General features: G+C 42.4%; 2 protein-coding genes across 4 annotated transcripts; both read left to right on the forward strand.

Moving 5' to 3' along the window:
- LOC118163471 (glutathione S-transferase-like) lies at positions 1-7,381 on the forward strand. The gene is made up of 7 exons (XM_035320086.1): positions 1-104; positions 1,159-1,272; positions 2,254-2,305; positions 3,803-3,935; positions 4,507-4,648; positions 5,492-5,623; positions 7,006-7,381. The coding sequence occupies exons 2-7, from the start codon at positions 1,186-1,188 to the stop codon at positions 7,123-7,125; spliced, it is 666 nt and encodes a 221-aa protein (XP_035175977.1). The 5' UTR covers positions 1-104; positions 1,159-1,185; the 3' UTR covers positions 7,126-7,381.
- An 891-nt stretch (positions 7,382-8,272) lies between these two features.
- LOC118163470 (glutathione S-transferase) lies at positions 8,273-18,334 on the forward strand. Of its 3 annotated transcripts, none has more exons than XM_035320083.1 (7): positions 8,273-8,427; positions 11,227-11,332; positions 12,207-12,258; positions 12,523-12,655; positions 14,034-14,175; positions 16,900-17,031; positions 17,879-18,334. In XM_035320083.1, exons 2-7 carry the CDS (start codon positions 11,246-11,248, stop codon positions 17,999-18,001), a joined length of 669 nt encoding a protein of 222 aa, XP_035175974.1. In that variant the 5' UTR covers positions 8,273-8,427; positions 11,227-11,245; the 3' UTR covers positions 18,002-18,334. The 3 variants fall into 3 exon arrangements, with proteins under 3 accessions (XP_035175974.1, XP_035175975.1, XP_035175976.1); XM_035320084.1 differs by having other exon boundaries at positions 8,293-8,418; XM_035320085.1 differs by lacking the exon at positions 8,273-8,427 and adding an exon at positions 8,641-8,700.
- The last annotated feature ends 2,334 nt before the right edge of the window (positions 18,335-20,668 follow it).

Consider the following 20,668-nt stretch of genomic DNA (forward strand, 5'->3'; position numbering starts at 1 on the left):
ACAGCAGAAAGTGTCTGTTAATTCTCTTTGTAGGAGGGGCTAAAACCTTTATAATCACACGGCAAAGCTACTGAGAGCTTAGAGAGGGATATACTCCGTACAAGGTAAGCTTTTTGGATTTTGGCATGCATAGGGAATTAGTGCACTTGAAACTAAAGTCAGTGAATTGATCTTGTGGATTAAATTCCTGAATGTGTTTTACTGACTTGGTTACGTGCATCAGATAATTAATTATTTATCAACTGCTTTCTAGGTATACAGACTTAAGAAAAAGCAATTTCGATTTTGGGTGTGTGAGTGAAGTGCGTCCTATTTTAGAGAAGATGACACATTCCTTACAAGGGGGATATGTTTTGTTGTACCCATTTGCTTTTTGCTGCTGTAAATGCTCCAGCTTTGTTGTTGACATGGTGTGACATGACACTAGGGTGAACTGGGCACTGCCTGCAGGTTCGCTGCATTTGCTGTGCACTGGTTCTGAATGGGGTGGATGCCATGTGTCTGGGGACAGCTGTTGCATTAAACTCCTGCAAGAGCTGGGGTTGAACTGAGCAGATATTTTACTCTGGCTCTGTCTGTGGTGACAGCCAGTTTTATGTAACCAAATTAAAAAAATAAATTTCATGCCTTCAGACACTTGCCTGAAGAAACGAGAAGAGTGGGGACTGTTTTGAATAAAACTGAATGCATACATGTGGTGGAAAAATCCTTCCTGTCACTTTATAGTGGAGCCTAATGGCTACTGGAGAAACTATGGCAATCATTCACCTGATATTGTCTGCCTGATTAAATAGTAAACTGTATTCTGAACTAAGGCCAAAATAAATAGAGCAGTGCATATCGCACTCCCTGCTCTTTGGTCAGGGCAGAAGGCTTTGGGCTTGATGTGGTCTTTGATTTACTTGACATGGGCCAGTCACTCTTGGTTCACAGTTCTGCTCCACTAACGTGCACGTACAAGACATCTCAAGGCAAAATGATGCAGTGCAACCTCTCAGTGTATTCTAACTTTTATGTCCTCTGCTGATTTGATGACAGACCTGGATCATCAGGCATTGGTTTCTAACAACAACTTTGACCAATGCTTGAAAACCAGTTAGAGACTCAAGAACAGCATTCTGAACCTTCTTCATTCTAGTTATTACTTCTTTATTCTAGGTAGTAGGACATCAGGCACTTGGAAACATGTCTGGGAAACCAAGGCTGCACTACGTCAATGCACGTGGCCGAATGGAACCCATACGGTGGCTACTGGCAGCTGCCGGAGTTGAGGTTTGTCTATAGTTTTTATACTAAAAGCATGTAGTAAATATGCATTTTTACTATTACTTATCAAAAATGGGACTGAGCAGCAGTTTCAAGTTCTGCATTTAGTGCACAGCAGTGACCAAGCAAACAATGACCACTAGCTCACCCGTAGCAGGGGGGGCAAATTGCTGTTTCACTTCCAAGCATCATGTGCCAAGCCTGCTGTTAGTGCTATAAACGCACCTCCCCTGTGGCCAGTGAAACAAAACATTTAATACCACAGCAGCAGAGCTTGGTTTCTTACTGATCACAGCAGTCGAGCACTTTGACTTTTGAAGGCCTCTAGTTAAGTCCCAATGTCCAAAATAGAATATATATTATGACTATTACAATGTTGCTTGCCCCAGAAGTACTGTGTATTATAAAGCACCCATTAATTGTTTTTATCTGCAATGATTTCTGATATCAAACTGGAAAGGGAGTGTGGAGATCTGTGAGTTTTAAGGGCTGTGGGTTTTTTCATCACTGTAGTGAGCTGCATGGAGCACCTGATCTCTTCTGTTCATCCCTCCTTTCATTAGCTTGGGGTAAAGGAACTCTAACATGGCTCTACTGTTGCAGTGCAAATTTACCTGTCCCCCTCCCTGCAACATCTCTTGCCAGCACTTAGAACAGAAGAATCATGGTGGTGGTTTGCTCAGAAGACAGGGCTTTGTGCCTTCTGGTCACCTCAGGGTTAGCCAAAATCTTACAGGCACAAAACTGTGAATCGTGGAGGAGAAGGATGAGGAGAGTATATGGCAAAGGCAAAATATATATTTTAAATCTGTTTTACTTTCTAAAGAAAATTTACCTTTTTTTAAAAAAAGAAAAAAATAGTTTTTATTTTATTTTTATTTTTTTTAAATTCCCAACAGTGCAGCTTTTTGAACCCTCATTGTCTCATGACAAGCAGAAGCTAAAACATGCAGTAACAACATAACTTTTCTTCCTTATTCCCTACAGTTTGAAGAAGCCTTTCTGGAAACAAAAGATGACCTGAAAAAGTTACAGACAAGTAAGTTTCCTTCACTTTTTAATTAGATAATAATGATCATTAGAATCGTTTGTCTTAGGACACGTAAGGAAATTTATGTCTCTTCAAAGGATAATTTAGACTGGATTAAACAGGTGGTATCACAGATGCCCACTGCAGTAAGCATCTCCTCTGGAGCCTGGCCCATGTTCAGGAGGCTTTTGAAGATTTCCAAGGAGGAGACTCCACAGCCTCTCTGGGCAGCCTGTGCCAGTGCTCTGTCACCTGCACAGTAAAGACGTGCTTCCTGATGTTCAGATGGGAGCTCCTGTGTTTGAGTTTGTACCCACTGCCTCTTGTCACATGATACTATATCTTTTGTAATCAGATCATCTTGAAATTCATTAGCATTTTAGGTTGCCTACAAAGCTGTTGTTTTATAATCTGTATGAAACCAGAGTTCTGTATTTCTGAGTTTAACGTGTACTTCTGAAGTGTTCCTGTTTCCTGAGGCAACTGTTCATCTTGCTATCTTTAGCTTCCATCTTAGTGGGACTGATTCTCATATTTCCTCTAAAGCAAAAGACGTGTCTGTGCTCATCCAATCCAGTCCACTCAGCTTTTCAAAGAAATCTGAGCTTGGGATGGCATTTGCAGTCCTGCCGTCCTTCAGGAACAATGAATTGATTCCCCCCTCTGCCACCTGCCAGCTTCCAAAAAGCACAGAAGTATTTTGAGGCATGAGCATAAGAGAAGATATCTTTAATAGCAAGCTGTTTCTGTGCATGCCTGCCTTGCAGTGGATACAAAGATGGACACAGCTGGTCAGTTAGCTGAGTCAAGAAATGTGATCCCATGAAACAAATACTCTGACATGCTGCTCTGAGCAGTTTCTGGCAGTATTTTGACTTTTTCCTTCCTAGAATGAGACTTTTGCAGACTAGTAAGGGACTTACACTGCTACAATCTCACACCAAGAAGTATTTGGCTCTTGCTGGAATCATATGAAACTCCATTCATTATTCCCTGCTTCAGGCCTGTACAGGTGTTTGTTTTTGTATAAAGTCAATATAGTAGTAAAGAAGATAAATATTAGCATGTATATTAACATTATACATTGACAAACACTTAAATAGTCCAAGTTTCCACAATACTTAATAGCACATAACAAAAACTGGCTCATTATGGGTCAGATCATTTAGTCCTTCCTATCTGTATTAATCACACACACACAAAAAAAATAATAATCTGAATTAGGGCCATGCAGTAAGAGACTTGTCTTTTTCACTGGCTACTGAAAGTTCTTCATTTGGGTCTTTATCAGAGGTGAATAGACTTCAGGAAGCTGATTGCTATAATAGTCAGTTATTAACATTTCTTTAATGGTTCTTGGCTTCATGGTAAGCTTTCTCCACATCGTGAGAGTGAAAAGGAGTACCACAAATCAAAAATAACATGGGTTGGTTACTTTCCCACATATCTACTGATGGTGCTCATTCAGAGACTAAATATCTCCTTGTCTTGTCCCCTTTTCCCCAGATGGAGACCTGCTGTTCCAGCAAGTGCCCATGGTGGAGATCGATGGGATGAAGATGGTGCAGACCAGAGCTATCCTCAACTACATTGCAGGGAAATACAATCTCTATGGGAAGGACCTGAAGGAGAGAGCCCTGTACTGTACCAGTACTACCTTTGTTTGTTAGACTACAGCCCATGCTACCTCTCTGTGTAACACAATAATATCCCCAATTACGTTTAGACTCAGGGTGATTCAGCAAGTTTTCACGTAGCATGTGTTGAACGTGACTGTTGGTGATGACTACAATAATAGTAACCATATAGATAAGATAGGCAGAATGGTGCAAGGGAGTTTGTGAAGATCAGAGGTCAATACAGTCATCAGAAAAAAACAGTCAAGAGTATAGGGGAGCCATATTTTTACCTCAAATATTTGTAAATGTTTCAAGTTGATTAGCCCAAGTAAAAACATTTCAAGATAATTGTTAGAAATTGTACAGACTCGCTGTTTAACTGCACATCTGATTTGGTTTTTGACATGGGTTTAGATAACACATATGCCAATTCTGTATTCAGGTTTGAAAAAAGTTAATGCAGTGGAGTATCACCCCTGGTGACAAATGAAGAACTGCAGCCCTTTAGTTTTGTGGTTATGGTCAGCTCCTTTTGTGCTACTCAGACCTCTCCTGTGTTTGACTTGACCAACTGGATTTATTCCTTTCCAGAATTGATATGTATGTGGAAGGATTAGCAGATCTGAATGAGTTAATCACGAGCAATTTCTTCCAACCAGCGGATAAAAAGGAAGAACATCTTGCGACTGTTATGGACAAGGCCACAACCAGATACTTCCCGGTCTATGAGAAGGTACGTGGCAAAGATGTAGTAGCATAATTAATACTATTTTCCTGAAACTCTGTCCCTGATCTACACAAACAATTTTTATTCAGGAAAACAGAAAGGACAAATTACCACTTAAACATAAATTCCATGGTTTTTGTGGGAGTAGGACAAGGCTGGAGACCACAGAGGGGACAGACGATGTTACAAATCCGGGAGATATGCAGAGTTGCAACAACCCAGGACACACTGAAATCCCCAGCTGTCCATATCAGTTGTTACAGACAAAAGCCATGATAGCATTGGCTTTTATATAAAATTTCCTTCTGAACTACAAGACCCTCTGTCCATTAGAAGTACTGTACCACACATACAGGAGCATCCTCTGTAAAAAGGGAAGATGGCTAAGCTGGGTGTTGGAGAACCTGAGGCACACTAACCCCCAGTGCAATATTCACAAAATCAAAGCAGAAACAGGTGAGAAGTAAGGGAGCTACCCATAATTTGAAAATGTCCAAGATTCTCTTACTGTGCCCTGTGCTGAATTCGAGCCACTTGCAAATACTGTGCAGTGATGGTTGTTTTCCATGAAGCTTAGCCTTCAACACAGGAGCTCTAATTACAAGAGCTACAAGCGAAGGCAAGAGGGGAAGACCTGAACTGTCAGAAAAAAAAAAAAATAAGAAGATAAAGGATGTATGTATGATGTCTAGGATGACAAACAGATTATATGTTTGTACTATGGATGTTCTTATTGTACTTCCTTGCTTCAAGGATAACTCCACACAGTGTAGCACCTTACTATGAAGATATATTTAATCACACACTTACAAATCACATCTCTTTCTGGTCATTGTTCCTTGTTTTTAGGTTTTGAAAGGACATGGACAAGACTTTCTTGTTGGCAACAAGCTTAGCAGAGCAGATGTGCAGCTACTTGAAATTATTTTATTGGTAGAAGAGTCCAAGCCTGATATACTTGCCAAATTTCCTCTCTTGCAGGTAATTATGCAGTTTTAATGGAAAATAAATCAAAGCAGAACCATTGATTTAAACTGGCTGAGAAATATGGGTGTGTGGGAGGGTAAGGAAAGAAGGGTTATTTGATTTTATTTATTTTTAACAAGTCATTTTAGCCAGCCAGAAATATTGATAGTTATTGTGGCCTTCTGTCACTAGAGCCACCAGGGCACTTAAAGAGATAATACAATGAAGCATCTACTCTTCGAATCATAGAATGATAGAATATCTTCCTGAGTTGGAACTCACGAGGACCCACAAGGATCATCAAATCCAGCTCCTGACTCCACACAGGAACACCCAAAAATCAGACCATATGCCTGAAGCATTGCCCAAATGCTTCTTGAGCTCCAGCCTGCTATGTGCCATGACCATTACTCTGGGGAGCGTGTCCTAGTGCCTGACCACCCTCTGGGTGCAGAACCTTTTCCTCACACCCAGCCTGACCCTCCCCTGTCCCAGCTCCATGCCATTCTCTTGGGTCCTGTCGCTGTCCCCAGAGAGCAGAGCCCAGCGCCTGCCCCTCCGCTCCCCTCGTGAGGGAGCTGCAGGCCACCATGAGGCCTCCCCTCAGCCTGCTCTGCTCTGGGCTGAACAAACCAAGGGACCTCAGCTGTCCCTCATGCATCTTCCCCTCTAGACCCTACACCATCTTGGCTGCCCTCCTTTGGACAGTCTAATAGTTTTATGTCCTTTTTATACTGTGGTGCCTCAAACAGCACACAGTACTCAAGGTGAGGCTGCACAAGTGCAGAACAGAGCAGGACAATCCCTTCCCTCAACCGACTAGCAGTGCTGTCTGTGCCTGATGCATCCCAGGACATGGTTGGCCTTTTTGGCTGCCAGAATTACACTGATGGCTCATGCTCAGCTTGCCATCGACCAGAACCCTCAGATCCCTTTCCAAGGGGCTGCTCTCTAGCCTCTTGTCCTCCCGTCTGTACATAGAGCCAGGGTTGCCCCTTCCCAGGTGCAGAATCTGGCACTTGCACTTCTTAAACTTCATGCAGTTGGGATTGCACAGCTTTCAAATTTGTCAAAATCTCTCCGCAAGGCCTTTCCACCATTGACGAAGTCAATAGGTCTTCCTAATTTACTATCATTAGCAAACTTCCTTAGTATGCATTCGAGTCCTGCGTCCTGATGATTTATAAAAATGTTGCAGAGAAATGGGTCTAAAATGAAGCCCAGGGGAACCCCACTAGTGATTGACCACCAGCCTCATGTAACCCCATTTACTATCATCCTTTACTATAATCTGCAGGATCAATCTGTGATGTTACTTTTACAGCATGCATAGCATCTAAATGTCTGAAAGTTGCCATCATTCTTAAGTATAGTGCTGTTTTCTTTTTGTTTTGTAGAGTTTTAAAGCAAAAACAAGCAATATCCCCAACATAAAGAAATTCCTGCAGCCTGGCAGCCAGAGGAAACTACCCATCCAAGAAAAAGATATACCAAGACTGATGCAAATTTTCCATTGAGCAGCAACCCAAACCCACAGAAACTCTATTTCATTGTCTCTGTATTTGCTGAGAATAGAAAAGTGAAATTAATGAAAATAGTGAAAGTTTTTTGATTACCCTTCAGCCTACTGCAGACATTTTCAAAGTGAATCTACAAGAACACACCAGGAAATAAAATCATTAACTGAACTAGGGGCTACACTGTATGAAACAAATTGTCTTAAATACTTAAGAGATTACCTGAAATAAAGTCTCACTCTTTACATTTTAAAAAGTATGTTGACATCTTGACTTGTTGCCGCTACTTATATACTGAAGGGATCCCTTGTTCTTTCTGGCATGCCCTAGAGCTGCTGGAATAGGAAGGGGGCTCAGCTCAAACAGTGGACAACGTGCCCTCCCTGGGAAAAGCCAAGTAAAGCCTGCAGGTTCTGGCTTGATGGAGATTAAATGTTTGGATTCAGCTTTCCTCTGAACTTAATATTCCTTGGCTTGGAGTACGTTGGGATCAGGGGTCCTACTGCACTTCTGTTTTGTCACTAGCTGTTCAAACTCTTGTATGGTAGCTTCACTATTATCTCCTTTAACAGACAGCCTGCTGTAGCACCTAAGAGCAATTTGCACACATTTGAAGTAAAGATGTTTGCTTGTAGCCAACTGTGAAGCTGAAAAACTATTATCAATGGAGGAAGGAGTGCTCTGGCTGATGTCAGAATCACAGAATCGTAAAGTCTGGAAAAGACCTCCAAGATCATCTGGTCCCACCATCCCCCTACCACCAATATCACCCACTAAACCATGTCCCTACGCTATCAAGACCTTGACATGTAGAACTTCGTGTTGACTGATGTTAATTTATATTAAACTTGGTTATGAATTGATGTTAATTTATATTAAGTTCACTTATGAGTTGTGCATTGCAATCACTGAAATCCAGGCTGGCAAGAAAGTTGAATACATAAACAGGCATTCTTTACATCAACCTGTTGTATGCAGCTGCCAACGCCCTAAAAGCGATTGCTCTGGCACCGCCAGCCTGAGATTGGCAGCCTCCGGACAATAAAACTCCTGCTATCTCTCACCTACTGGTTTTCGAAAAAGAACAGCACATGCCTGGAACCACAGGTTTCCCCACAGGCGTAACCGAGAGCCTCTGCTCCCGGGCAGCAGAAGCATCCCTCCCTCTGCCGGAGCCCGTCCCCTCGGCTGCAGGGGCGGAGCGGCGGGGTCTGGATTGGGCTCAGGATCGGGCTCGGCATTGGGAAAGCGATCGGGAAAGGGATCGGGATCAGTCAGAGCAGCGGAGGCTCGGTGCGGAGGGTAGGGGTGGCAGTGGGCTGGGGGGTCCAGGGTGGGGAGACGTGGGCCCGGTTCAGGGTTGGACACAGAGGCCATGGTGGGGCCGAGGGGTCTGCTGCTCGGTAGGGTGGGAAGAGAGCATAGAGCTGAGCTGCTGTTTGCAGAGAAGTTTTTAAATTTCCAGGGGTGATTTGCCTTTCGCCTCTTGCAAGCATCTCTTCCAGCTTGGGCGGTGGGAGGAATATTTCTCCAAGCTGAGCTTTTGGCCTGGAGCCCAGTAGAAACCCCACACTGGTAAGTAATTACTGTCTTCTGACAGCCTGCAGAGCAGCGGGCACAGCGTTAGGAGGTCGTGCTGTGCGGGAGCTGTGTGCGAGGAGCCAGGCCTTGCAAGGAGCTGCCTGGGGGCCATGTCCAGCTAGGAAGAAGGTTTAAGATCGGGCAGGTTACGAGCATACGCTACAGTTCGCTTACGTGCTTCGCACTGGAAGGCCAGTGCCTGAATTGTTTTGGACAAAATAACTTTATTTAGACAAACAAAAAACAAAACAAAACAAAACAGCAACAAAAAACCAGTGATCGCAGTAGCAGCTGTCACTCTGGCACCTGCCTAGCTGAGGTCTGAGGAAGGTCCCATGCACATCTAGAAGGTTTAGGATTTCTCTTCAAGTCCATTATTGTTATTCAAAAATAATTGACCAACCTTGCTCCTGTTTCGTGACTCATTGCTTCTCAGAGGAATACTTGTTGCAGAGCAGTAACAGAATCACTGCAGTACTTTGCCACTGTGTGTGTTCAGCCTAAACCCCAGAGCTGGGTCCCTAAGCAGTGCAATTCCAGGAAGATCTAAGCTTTTTTCTCACCTGCACAAAAGACTCAGCCCTTGGCCAGCCCCTGAAAGGAAATGTGATGGGCAAGTACAGCTTATGTCGGTACTAGGACTTTTCCCTACGGACATGTCCTCAGCTATTCATCTTTTAGGTTTTTTTTTTTTTTTTTTTTTTTTTTTTTTTTTTTTTTGGAGTGGGGCACTGAGCTGACACTGGCAAGCAGGACTTTGGATGTGTTTTTACCAGCTCTTCCTCTGCTTTGGCATCAGGGAACTTTGCTCTTTCTGCTTAAGCAAGCTTGTCCTTGCAGTGCAGTTCTCACATTTACTCCAAATGCTGGAATTGGGAGTCCTTGTCTGGTGCTTGTCCAGGCTGTGAGGGGCCCAAGTGCAGCTCTGCTCTGAGAAGAAGCAGAGTTGATACAATCACCTACTTCCTGAGCACCAAGGAATTAAGTATTTTTGAAGTATGGAGGTGTGAGAGCTTTTCACCTGGTGTAGTGTAACTCACGTGCTTATGGGAACTAGAAATGGAGTGTATGGCATGTATCTGTAGGGAAGGTGGTTGTAATGAGGCACGTCTCTAAATGCCTTGTCTGTGCACTCTGTTGCTGTTCAGGTATTACATATCTAGCAGCTCTAGACTGATGAAAGCTAAACATTAAGACATAATCAAGTCTTCATTATCAAGTACATTTTTATGTTAAAGGAGAACTTTGCTGGAAGAGACAGGTGTCTGGGAATACAGGTATTGCCAGGGCTGGGTGTAAGCTGAGCAGAGGTTTTGAGGAGTGTATTTTGTACTGGGGCACCACAGTTTTGCAAAGCAATGGCTGTTCCTTACAGGGTACGTTGAAGGTACCACCCAACACAAAGGACTTCAGTGGAGAAGACCTGACATGCAGTCTCCCCACTCACTGTTATACTGTTCATTTGTGCATCTTCATTCACACCTTTGGTATTGTGGCCAGGGTTCCCACTTTGTGGCTTAGCTGAGTGCTGTAAAGTCTGTACATGAGTAACTGAACGTGCCTGTAAAGAGATGAAACCTTGCCTTAATGATGAAACACTCTGCTAATCAGCCTGTGAGTTTGTCCTATTACTAAATCTGTTTTTATCTTCTGGGACTTATTAGCGATAAGAGTACAGTGATAACTTTGTTTTCTGCACCAGACAAGCTCCCCTTGGCTGCCAGGTTCATACTATGTCATGTGAACCGTACCTGGTGTTAGTGAGACTTTGGAAGGACAATGTTTGATCCCCATGCCATTATCGGGTGGCCTTGCTGCTGGGAGCATCGATCAGGCTTTATCTATCCAGTGGAGACCATGTTCTTATTTGTTTGGTTTCAACCTTAAATTCTCCGAGCCAGTAAGATATACATCCCTGTTTGAGTTTAACTGTTATCCATAAGATTAGAACAGATCTTGAAGTCAGTCCATGTGCCCTATAATGGATATACTGTGATTTGGCCAAAATGGTCAAAACAACTAGCTAAATATGGATATTAGCAGGCCTGATGGAATATATATTGCTGTCATAAGCTCAAGCTTGTAAAGGCACAGCAACATAGGGGACTGAAACTTCATAATGACAGAGGTAAAAGTAAACTGCTATCTGGGGTCTGATGTTCTTGCAAAGTAATCAGTTTCACACAGTACATTTTCTGGTCTGATATGACTTGGATGCTGTCACAAAACCAACACCTACTGAACAGATTGTATCACTGTGAGGTTATTCTGTCGTGATTCCATGCGGAATCACTGCATGTTCTCCTGGTAATGTGCCCTAATTTTTTTTTTTTTTTTTTTTTCCTCAGTGAAATTCACAGGAACTTTGGTTGCATCAAGCCGAAATATCTAGGTTTTGATTGCCCATCTAGTTTCACATTCATCCAACTGTATTTAGTCATTTGGAATGGATCATTTTATATACAAATAAAAATAACGATAAAAAATAAACAATTTCATATATCTTCTTGAATTTGTCAGAAAGAACAACTCTGAAATCATGTCCGGGAAACCTAAGCTGCACTACACATGTGGAAGGGGGAAAATGGAGTCAATCCGATGGCTGTTAGCAGCAGCTGGGGTTGAGGTTTGTACCTTTTAAAAAATTCATTATTTTAATAAAGTGATCCGATTAATCTGTGATTAAAATATGGATTCTGTTTTGGAAATATTTTCAAAGTATATATATGCTTAGAGGTATGCACAACATCACATTGTGATGCAGAATGCTTAGATTCAGTGACATACTCTTGTACTGTATTTCAGATATTGATTTTAATATACAAAAATAATAATTCATTCATTCATTTTTGAAACATACTTTATGCTGACAGGATCTTAAATCACTGCTACAGTCCAGAACTGTTTATAAAGTTTTCTGAATGCAAATTCTGAATTCCCCATGTCTTATGATTGGTCTCCACTGGAGGATCATGCATACCACATGAAGAACTTCACAATCTCCAAACAAAGTGGTTTTTCTTTTGTTGGCCAGAACCTGACTAGGCAAAGCTGCCCTGAAGCCAGTGGAGGGCTATCTTAGATTTGCATCAGCTGAAAGCTGTCCTAAGGCATCTTAATTTCTACATTCACTTTTTGTTTGAATGCAGTGGTTTGAAACTATTTTCTCAGAAACTTTTTATTTTCCATTGGAAATAAATGACTTTTTAAATGTTGCTTGTTCATTGTGAGTGTTGCTGACAGAGAAGCTGAAGATCACAAGTGTTGAGGAAACAGAGATCTTGCCCTCATTGAATTGTCCTTTTCATTTAAAAAGTAAAAAACTAAATCAAAACAAAACAAAAAACCCCACAAACATATACAACAGCAGGGGGAAAGAGAGGGGTAAGTACTGTATATAAGAGGCATAAAAAAAAAAATCAGAGTCCAGCTACCAGAATCCCTGCCGCTTTCCCATTGTCTTTGGAGTTACACAATGTTGTTTTGTCTTTGCTTTTCAGTTTGAGGAACAATTCATAGAAACAAGTGAACACCTAGAAAAACTACGCAATGGTGAGTCTGTAAACAGTCCCCTAAACACAAGCTCACACCAATATAACAAAAAGAGTACTTCTTCTGACTTTGTTAGCCTGAGGTGAGATTTCTGTACGAACTCCAATACAATGTGACCTGTAACGAGGTTTGAGAGACCTGGTTGCATTGCAAAAGCTTTAGATCACTCAGCATTAGAAACGTCTTGGTACACTACAGATAACCTTTCTCAGAATTAACGTAGTACTACAACAGCATGAGAAGTTTGCTTCTTTTTTTCTCCAGGCGGATCCTTGCTGTTCCAGCAAGTGCCCATGGTAGAGATCGATGGGATGAAGATGGTGCAGACCAGAGCCATCCTCAGCTATATAGCAGGGAAATACAATCTCTATGGGAAGGACCTGAAGGAGAGAGCCTGGTATGGTAACAGTACACACCATCTTTACTAATACTTTTCCACTATTTTTAACATACAAGAAAAAAGTATTGCTTTGAAATGTCTGCATATAGACCTGCAAATAATCTGCTAGCACTTAGTCCCTTCAGATCTAGGGGCTGGGTAAGCAGAATTTGTGACTGAGAAATGATTGTTTGTTGTCAACATAATGAGAAAGTTATGGCTGCTTTCAGGCTCATTTGAACTCAGAGCAGAAGTGGTTTAAGTTGCTGGGCAACTGGAGGACCTTAAGGCAATTATAATGGCTAAAGTTGCTTTTTTTTTTTTTTTTTTTAAATGGAAAGCAGTAGGGTAAATTACAGTTGCCTGGAGAAACTGAAGTGTTTTAAAAATAAAAATAAAGAAATGCTCAGTGACTTAATGTCCCTGAAAGCTGAACCAATTGTTTCATATTACTTTACTGTGTAAACTGTGGATACTTTCCATTATCAAAAGGGCTAATGAAAAAGTAAAGGTCATCACTCTTAAATAAATAAATCATGGATAATGAAGTCCTTAACCTAATTGACTGCCACTGACTGTAAAGGGTTTATTCTGTGAAAATGGAGAGACACCTCCAGAGATTGTGGGGGTTATTATGGACAGTAATATCTCATCTGGAGCACTGTGTTCACCTCTGGAGACCCCAGCATAAGAAAGACATGGACCTATTAGAGGTGGTCTGGCCACAAGGATGATCAGAGGGTTGGATAAGGGGCAATAGCTTTAAAGTAAAAGATTGTAGGTTTAGATTAGATATAAGGAAAGAAGTTGTTCACTCAGAGGGTGGTGAGGCACTGGAGCAGGCTGCCCAGAGAAGCTGTGGATGCCCCATCCCTGGAGGTGTTCAAGGCCAGGCTGGATGGGGCTTTGGGCAACCTGGTCTGGTGGGAGGTGTCCCTGTCCATGGCAGGGGGGTTGAAACTGGATGGTCTTTAAGGTCCCTCCCAACCGAAACCATTCTGTGATTCTAACTGGCAATTGGCAGCCATTTGTTGCTTGGATCCTTTTCTGATTAGGCCTCAGAACTATTTTTTTCTCTAGAGTGGTTGACACGTGTTTTTTCTCCCACAGCATAGATAAATAGGATTTCAGTGGAAAACAATGAGAACTCCAATTTACATCAGTTTCAATGTAGTTTATACTGTATTGCAGACACTGTGAGTCTGTTTATAATGATCTGTGCTTTGGAAGAAAGAAACCTGAGCTGGAATCAAAATGGAAGAACAAGAAAATGAACCAACATCTTACGCTGAATTCCTAATGAGCATAATACTCAGTGATCCATTCAGCATTGTATTTCAGAAAAGTAACCAACATGGAATGTTCAGATGATCAATGCTAAATTAAAATGTTTCAGGATCGATATGTACGTGGAAGGAACAACAGACCTGATGGGAATGATCATGCAGCTCCCTTTGCAGTCAGCTGAGATGAGAGAAAAGAATCTTGCCTTAATCATTGAACGAGCTAAGAGCAGATACTTTCCGGTTTATGAAAAGGTAAGGGATGAATCAGCAAGAGTCCACAAAGCAGCCTCCCCACATACTCTGAAGGCAGGTTGTGACACACCACCTGGGGCTGTGTGATGGAAATAGCATTCAGAAATGGGAAAAGAGGGCCACAAATTATACTGGGCTGATTTCAACACTGAGCATCTTTTCTGTCCTTAAGACTCCTCAGAGGACAAATTCTACTTGTTATGAGGAAGGAGTGGACTTAAATTATTTACACCTAGCTTAGTAACTGGTAGCTTCCAGCATTTTGCACAAATGCCTCATTTAAATACCTGTGCCAGCCTTCAGAACTTACTGCCTGAAAGTGTACACACTCTTGCTGTTCAAAGTTAAATCTAACTCTGCATTATAATTAGCGATGTAACTCTGTGATCTTTCCCAAACCCTATTCTATTCTTTAATAGAATTCACCTAAAGATTATTATTGTCCTTTTCTGAATTGCTTTTAGGGCATTCTTAGCCATGCAACAAATAGGCTCTGCAAACAGGACGCATCTCGCTTAAAAGCATTAAAGCAATTATCTACTGGCTAGCACACACTGAGGAGCTGCCCTCTAAAGAGCTACGAGGCAAAGCATTAGTATTTTTACTGCACTCATGAAGCACATAAAGAGCCCCTCTTGGCTAGGCGAGAGTTGGTCAGGAGGGGAAGAACTCTCCGCTGCTGCCAGGAACATAGCCTTGGTGTTGCCATTTCCTACCAACTTGCTGTTTGCTTTGTTGTTTTGTTTTTCCCTTTAGAATCTCTTATTTTTTTTGTGTGTGTGTTTATTAAAATTTTACCTTTTTGTATTCACTAGCAATGATTCCCATCTCACTTTCCTGCTCCGGTTTGCACCCTGTATGATTGAGCTGTGCAGACTTTCTCACAGCCCTTTCTCGCAGTGTAGTGGCTTCCTCCAAGTTTGTGCCAAGGGTACACAGCTGCATTGCTTCAGAGCTGGGGTGGGTGCCTGGCTCAGTCCCTCATTCCCTAGGAGGAATATGGGAGAGGTTATAGAGGAGATCAGGGATAGATGGGGGTTTCAAGAGCAAATTCATCATGGGATCTGCTCCTAAGAGCTAGCTCTGGGAAATCAGAATTATTTTGGAGGGTTGTTTATACAACTTTCTGGAACATAGAAAAATGCAGTTTTTCTAATGTCTTTGATCCTGCATGGAAACATCTGGCACCTATTTGGGAAATTTCTACTTTGTGTCACACAGGACACACCACATCTGCTAATTCACATACCATTCAAAACAAACAAACAAACAAAAAACCAGGACTTGGTGCAGCTTTGTGTGCATCTTTATCAGTGCTTTAGGCTGTGGATGCAAAACCCACAGAGGCTGCCCTGTGATGAGACTGCACATCAACTGCATAAGCCAGCACTCCTGTAATCACAGAGATCATACCTGTGGAATGCTGTGCTTGGAGAGACTGATTGCACACAGCAATCTTTCAAAGATTTGAGGTCTGATAACATAAAGAAAAAAGTAATTTTAAAAAAGGCAAAATTAGATTATTCTCCAAACCTGTGCCCAGTTGCCACAGGGAACTGTTACATGTAGTGTGTATGCTTAATGGGGGAAAGTCTTTAAAATAATCCTTATTCACTGACGTTAGACACAGCTAAACTTTGCATGATTTTCAACCTAGCTAATGTCATCAGAATGATTAATAACGTTCCTTCTGTACTGGCTGCTTAAATAGTACATTAATTCGCTGATTTGGCAGGCTTTGCAGTCCATCCATTACACAGTCCTGACAGTAAAACCTCTGTAGCTAAGAGCAATGGAGGAATTGTCTCTGGGGGCACAGGCTGGTGTCCTAGTCTCAGTGCATGCTCCGTAGTGGAGTGCAGCATCAGCGTGGCATAGGCACAGATGCCTTTTCTTCTGCTTCGAGGGTGGTAGTCTTTCAGGCGGAGGGTAAGCTGGAGAGCTGGTAACTGTTTGAAGCTGTGCAGCAACATTCGCCACAAATTGTTATAGCTGCTAGTAGCTTTGGAGGGCTGTGGTTCTGGCATCAGCAGGCTGCCATGAGGGAATCCTTCAGTACAGGATGAAGGGTACAAAGGCTGCGTTCCTTCGCTCCTGACCTACTTCAGACTGTAACCAGAAGCCTCATATTTGCCTGAAAACAACCAAGCAACTCCTCCACACCACAGGCATTCATAGTTTTTTCTAAGATTTTGAACTGGGGCATTCGCTAGTTTTGACAATAGCTCATTGTTAGGGTGTAGCAGCAGCAGTTCAGGCTGTGCTGCCAAATCTGAGGCTCTGGAGATTTCCCTGGTTGATTGCTAAATAATATTCTGCTGCTTCCTGCGAGGACAGTTTAAGCATCTGGAAATTTAGGTGCTGTTTTTTTTTTATTTATTTTTTATTTTTTATTTTTTTTAACCAAAGTACAGTACAGGTAAGCTGTCCTAACTACCTCTTCCAATTACTCCAGTCCTGCTTCTCTTCTACGATTTAAGTCTTTCTGGTGGGGCAGCTACCTGGGGTGACAGGTTAGAGTGAGTGATAGGCCCACATACACTGAAACATGAGTTCTGGTTCAATATTTTTTGTCATGAGGATACCTACTTTCTGTCTTCATAGGTCCTCGTATGGATTTGCTGTGCTGTATATTTTTGTAGAAATATGTCTGTAACAAAACATCTAGCTAAAATGATTGCATCCTGTTTATTATTATTGTTATTATTTGTTCATGTTTTGTAGGCCTTAAAAGACCACGGTCACGATTATCTTGTTGGCAACAAATTTAGCTGGGCGGACATCCACCTGCTGGAAGCCATTCTAATGGTAGAGGAATGTAAGCCAGATATACTGTCTGCATTCCCTCAGCTACAGGTCAGTGATCATCTGTCTCAACAAAGAATGTAACAAGCAAATTTCACAGCCCAGGTTTGAAAGCTAATTGATGTTTAAATCTTTTGAACCATTGTGCTATGTTACTGGTAGCTCTCTGATCTACTGCTGACTGTAACAAGCTGAACCCACACACAGTGTTGCCCCCAGAGCTGCTGGGGGTCTCACCTTTCTCCAGCTCTGCTGCCTCCAGTTGTTCTCAGCTGGGAGGAATTCACTTGCCATAAGATCAGAGAACCATTAAGGTGGAAAAGACCTCTAAAATCATCTAGTCCAACATTTAACCTAGTACTAAAGTCCACCACTAAACCATGCCACTAAGTTCTACATCTACATGTCTCTTGAAAACCCCCAGGGATGGTGACTCAATCACTTCCCTGGGCAGCCTATTCTAACACCTCACAATGCTTTCTGTAAAGAAACTCCTCTTAATATCCAACCTAACATCCTACCGACTCTACCAATTAAGGCCTGTCACTGCTACTTCCATGTCTTCAAGCACAGCAGTGAGCATCAGGAGGGAGGTCCAGGGCTTGTTATGTCTGCAGTTCCTGTCCTTCTGCTTTTGCTAGCAAAGTTACATTTGGAAGAAATCATATACAGTTACAGAATCTGTTATGTTTCTTCTTTCTCGTCTTTTGTGGTGTTTAATACAGATTATATATATATATAATTAAAAATGCAGAGTGTTGAGCCGGCTATAAGTACCAATAACTTTCTCTGCTTAATAGGTATGTCTGAGAAGTAAAAAATCCAAGTCATCTGATTTCTAAGCTATAAAGGATTATAATATCCTTGCTCTCACTGGCTTTCTTGTTTCTTGTTACAGGCTTTTAAAGGCAAAATAAGCAACATTCCAACAATCAAAAAATTCTTGCAGCCTGGCAGCCAGAGGAAGCCACCAGCAGATGACAAGTATATTGCTAACGTGAGGAAAATATTCAATATCTAATCATGTGGCTGCTGAAGATAACACAACTGTAGCATATTACCTGAGCTGTGCCTTTTAAGTGTAAACTGTGTAGATGTATTCTGCGGCTATAGTATTAATCTTTGAAAGAGAAGATGGTTTAGATTGGAATAAAAGGCTGCAGGACCTGTTGATTTCACAAGGTAGCATTTTATTACCACCATTTTTTACTACCCCCAGCTCCATTAAATAAAATATGCTAATACTCTGTGTTTGCTTAATTGCAGTATTTCCAAAATTCAACGTCCCCCGATCTATGTAATTGCTGTCTGTACTTTTAGAGCTACAGTTTAAAAACTATATAAATAACAAATATAACTCGTGATTTATGGGTGAAAGCAAGAAACTATTTTAATCCTCACATGAATCTCTTAGAAGAGATTTTGTTTCACTGAAAGATCAAAGTACATTTGTCTGATTAGTCTGATGTGTTTTTCATCTGTGCTACTTACACCCTTGCTCCTCCTCTTGTTGCTTGGCTGGATGGCCACAGCAAGGAAAATGCTGCTTGACTTCGGTAAGATTTCACTTTCCCCAGTTACTTCTCAAGTACCTGTAAAGAGAAAGTTACCTCCTTTTCTGACTTGTGTAGGAGCTACACAATGTACCTCAGGTACAAACCTGGAACAATGCACACCCCTAGCCACTGCCCACATTAGCTCCTAGGATGTTTACATTAAGATCACCTGCTAGCTGGCAGCAGCAGTTTGAGCTGCTGCACCTCTGTTCCAAAGCAACGCAATAGTTACTGAACTGCTGCAGGGTCTGACACGGGGCATCGCCTCTGCATTCTGTGAGTGCTTGTGATGGTGTACTCTCCCCAGCTGCCTGCTTAAGCAGAACATCTGGCCTGAGCAGATAACATCAGTGGCAGTCCTGATGGATGTCTGGTCATGATGGCTGTATCCTGGATTTAGGAGAGACAGGAGACAAGTAGCCAAGGGCTAATTGGAGCAATGCATCCCCCTCTCAACGATAGTGCTGGCCAAATTAAGAAGGAAGTCTAAGTCAAGCTCAATTTGGAACAAACTAACACCTGGATGCAAATATGACCAAGAGTCAATCATCTCATCCCATAAACAGTGAGTGATCCGAGAGCCTTCTGAGCTCTCCTGGCACAGCAGGGACATCTCCCAGGGTTACTTCTACAGATTAAGAGAAGACCATTATTGCCACAGATAGGTTGGTAAACAGATTGGGAAAATAACAGCACACTAATGCACTGTAGTGGTGCTTTGTGATCAAACTTCACACTGGCTAAGTAGCATAAAGGGTTTGTGTAATGCGTATAAACCTTTAGACTTAAACTGTTGACCAAGTCTGGGACTCGGAGTGGATTCAGCCACACCCCTCTAGGCTCCCTTCCTCTTCAGCTCACAGAGTTTAGAAAGCAAGGGGGTCCACTCTGAACCTCCAGACATGACGGGATGTTCTCCTTGATGTAATGTCGCCTAACCCAGTTCCTCATGTAGTCTCTATGTAGTGTATGATGTCTTTCATAAAGTGTGCAACTAAGTGTATCGTCCAATTATAATCAGGTGTACCTTGCTATCACTGAATCTTTAAGCTTTGTTAAATCATTGTATCAATAAATCATATTGCTACTTCTCCCTTCCCAGTGAAGTGCACATCATTTCTACCTGCGACAGTGCTCAGTCCCCTACAGACACAAATCCCCTAGGGATACAGTACCTTGCTGAGAACACAGCATGTTCTCATATTCCCAAGAACACAATTCATATTCCAAGAACACAATCCCACAGTCCCAAGAACACAATATGTTCTCATATTCCCAAGAGAATACTTGGGCTGCACAGAAATTTAGGCAAAAGCTTCTGGATTACAGTTGGGCTTGGAGTCTAGCCCGAGTCCCCATGGGGTAACTCTGAGAATGCATGAACAGCTCAACTCTGGAGATGCTCAAAAATATAAAATCCTATTACATTTAGGATCTGAACTAGCAGGCAACTGCAGGATGGTGTCCACATCTCAGCAGTAGGTTGCCTAAACTTTTTAGTAGAGCTTAATCCAAGGTGGGACTCTATATCTACAGTACAAATATCCAAATCAGCATTGGCCACTGTGATGGTTTTACTCGAGTGGGCAGCCAAGCTCCACCACAACCGCTCTCTCACTCCTCCCCTCCTCAAAGAGGAAGGGGGAGAAAAGACAACACAAAGAGCTCGAGGTTTGAGATGAGAATGATTTAATTAAGGAAAGGGGAATGGGGAGAAAGAGAAACAAAAGAAACAACAAGGCTGCGCGGAAGCACAGAGAGAAAGAAAAAAAAGTTATTCTCTACTTCCCATCAACGAGCGATGTTCGGCCACGTCCCGGGAAGCAGGGCCTCAAAACGCGTACCAGTTGTTCAGGAGAGACCCTCCCCCATGAGAGCCCCCCTTTTATTGCTCAGTGTGACATCAGGTGTTATGGAATATCCCTTTGGTTGGTTTAGGTCAGCTGCCCTGGTGATGTCCCCTCCCCATCAATTGCCCACCCCCAGCCTGCTGGCTCTTGGGGGCCTGGAAGGAGTTCTGATGTTGTGCCAGCACTATGCAGCAATAGACACAACACTGGAGTGATACCAGTGCTGTTCCAGCTATGAGTGCAGAGCACAGCACTGTGTGGGCTGCTGCAGGGAAAGGTGAC

Source organism: Oxyura jamaicensis, chromosome 3, assembly GCF_011077185.1.
Source record: "Oxyura jamaicensis isolate SHBP4307 breed ruddy duck chromosome 3, BPBGC_Ojam_1.0, whole genome shotgun sequence".
In the NCBI taxonomy this organism is placed as follows: Eukaryota; Metazoa; Chordata; class Aves; order Anseriformes; family Anatidae; genus Oxyura; species Oxyura jamaicensis.

Coding starts and splice junctions, on each gene's coding strand:
- LOC118163471 (XM_035320086.1), top strand. CDS start 1,186: ATGTCTGGGAAACCAAGGCTGCACTACGTCAATGCACGTGGCCGAATG. Junction 2,306..3,802: donor CCTGAAAAAGTTACAGACAA/GTAAGTTTCCTT, acceptor CCTTTTCCCCAG/ATGGAGACCTGCTGTTCCAG. Junction 5,624..7,005: donor CCAAATTTCCTCTCTTGCAG/GTAATTATGCAG, acceptor TTTGTTTTGTAG/AGTTTTAAAGCAAAAACAAG.
- LOC118163470 (XM_035320083.1), top strand. CDS start 11,246: ATGTCCGGGAAACCTAAGCTGCACTACACATGTGGAAGGGGGAAAATG. Junction 11,333..12,206: donor TAGCAGCAGCTGGGGTTGAG/GTTTGTACCTTT, acceptor TTTGCTTTTCAG/TTTGAGGAACAATTCATAGA. Junction 12,656..14,033: donor GACCTGAAGGAGAGAGCCTG/GTATGGTAACAG, acceptor AAAATGTTTCAG/GATCGATATGTACGTGGAAG.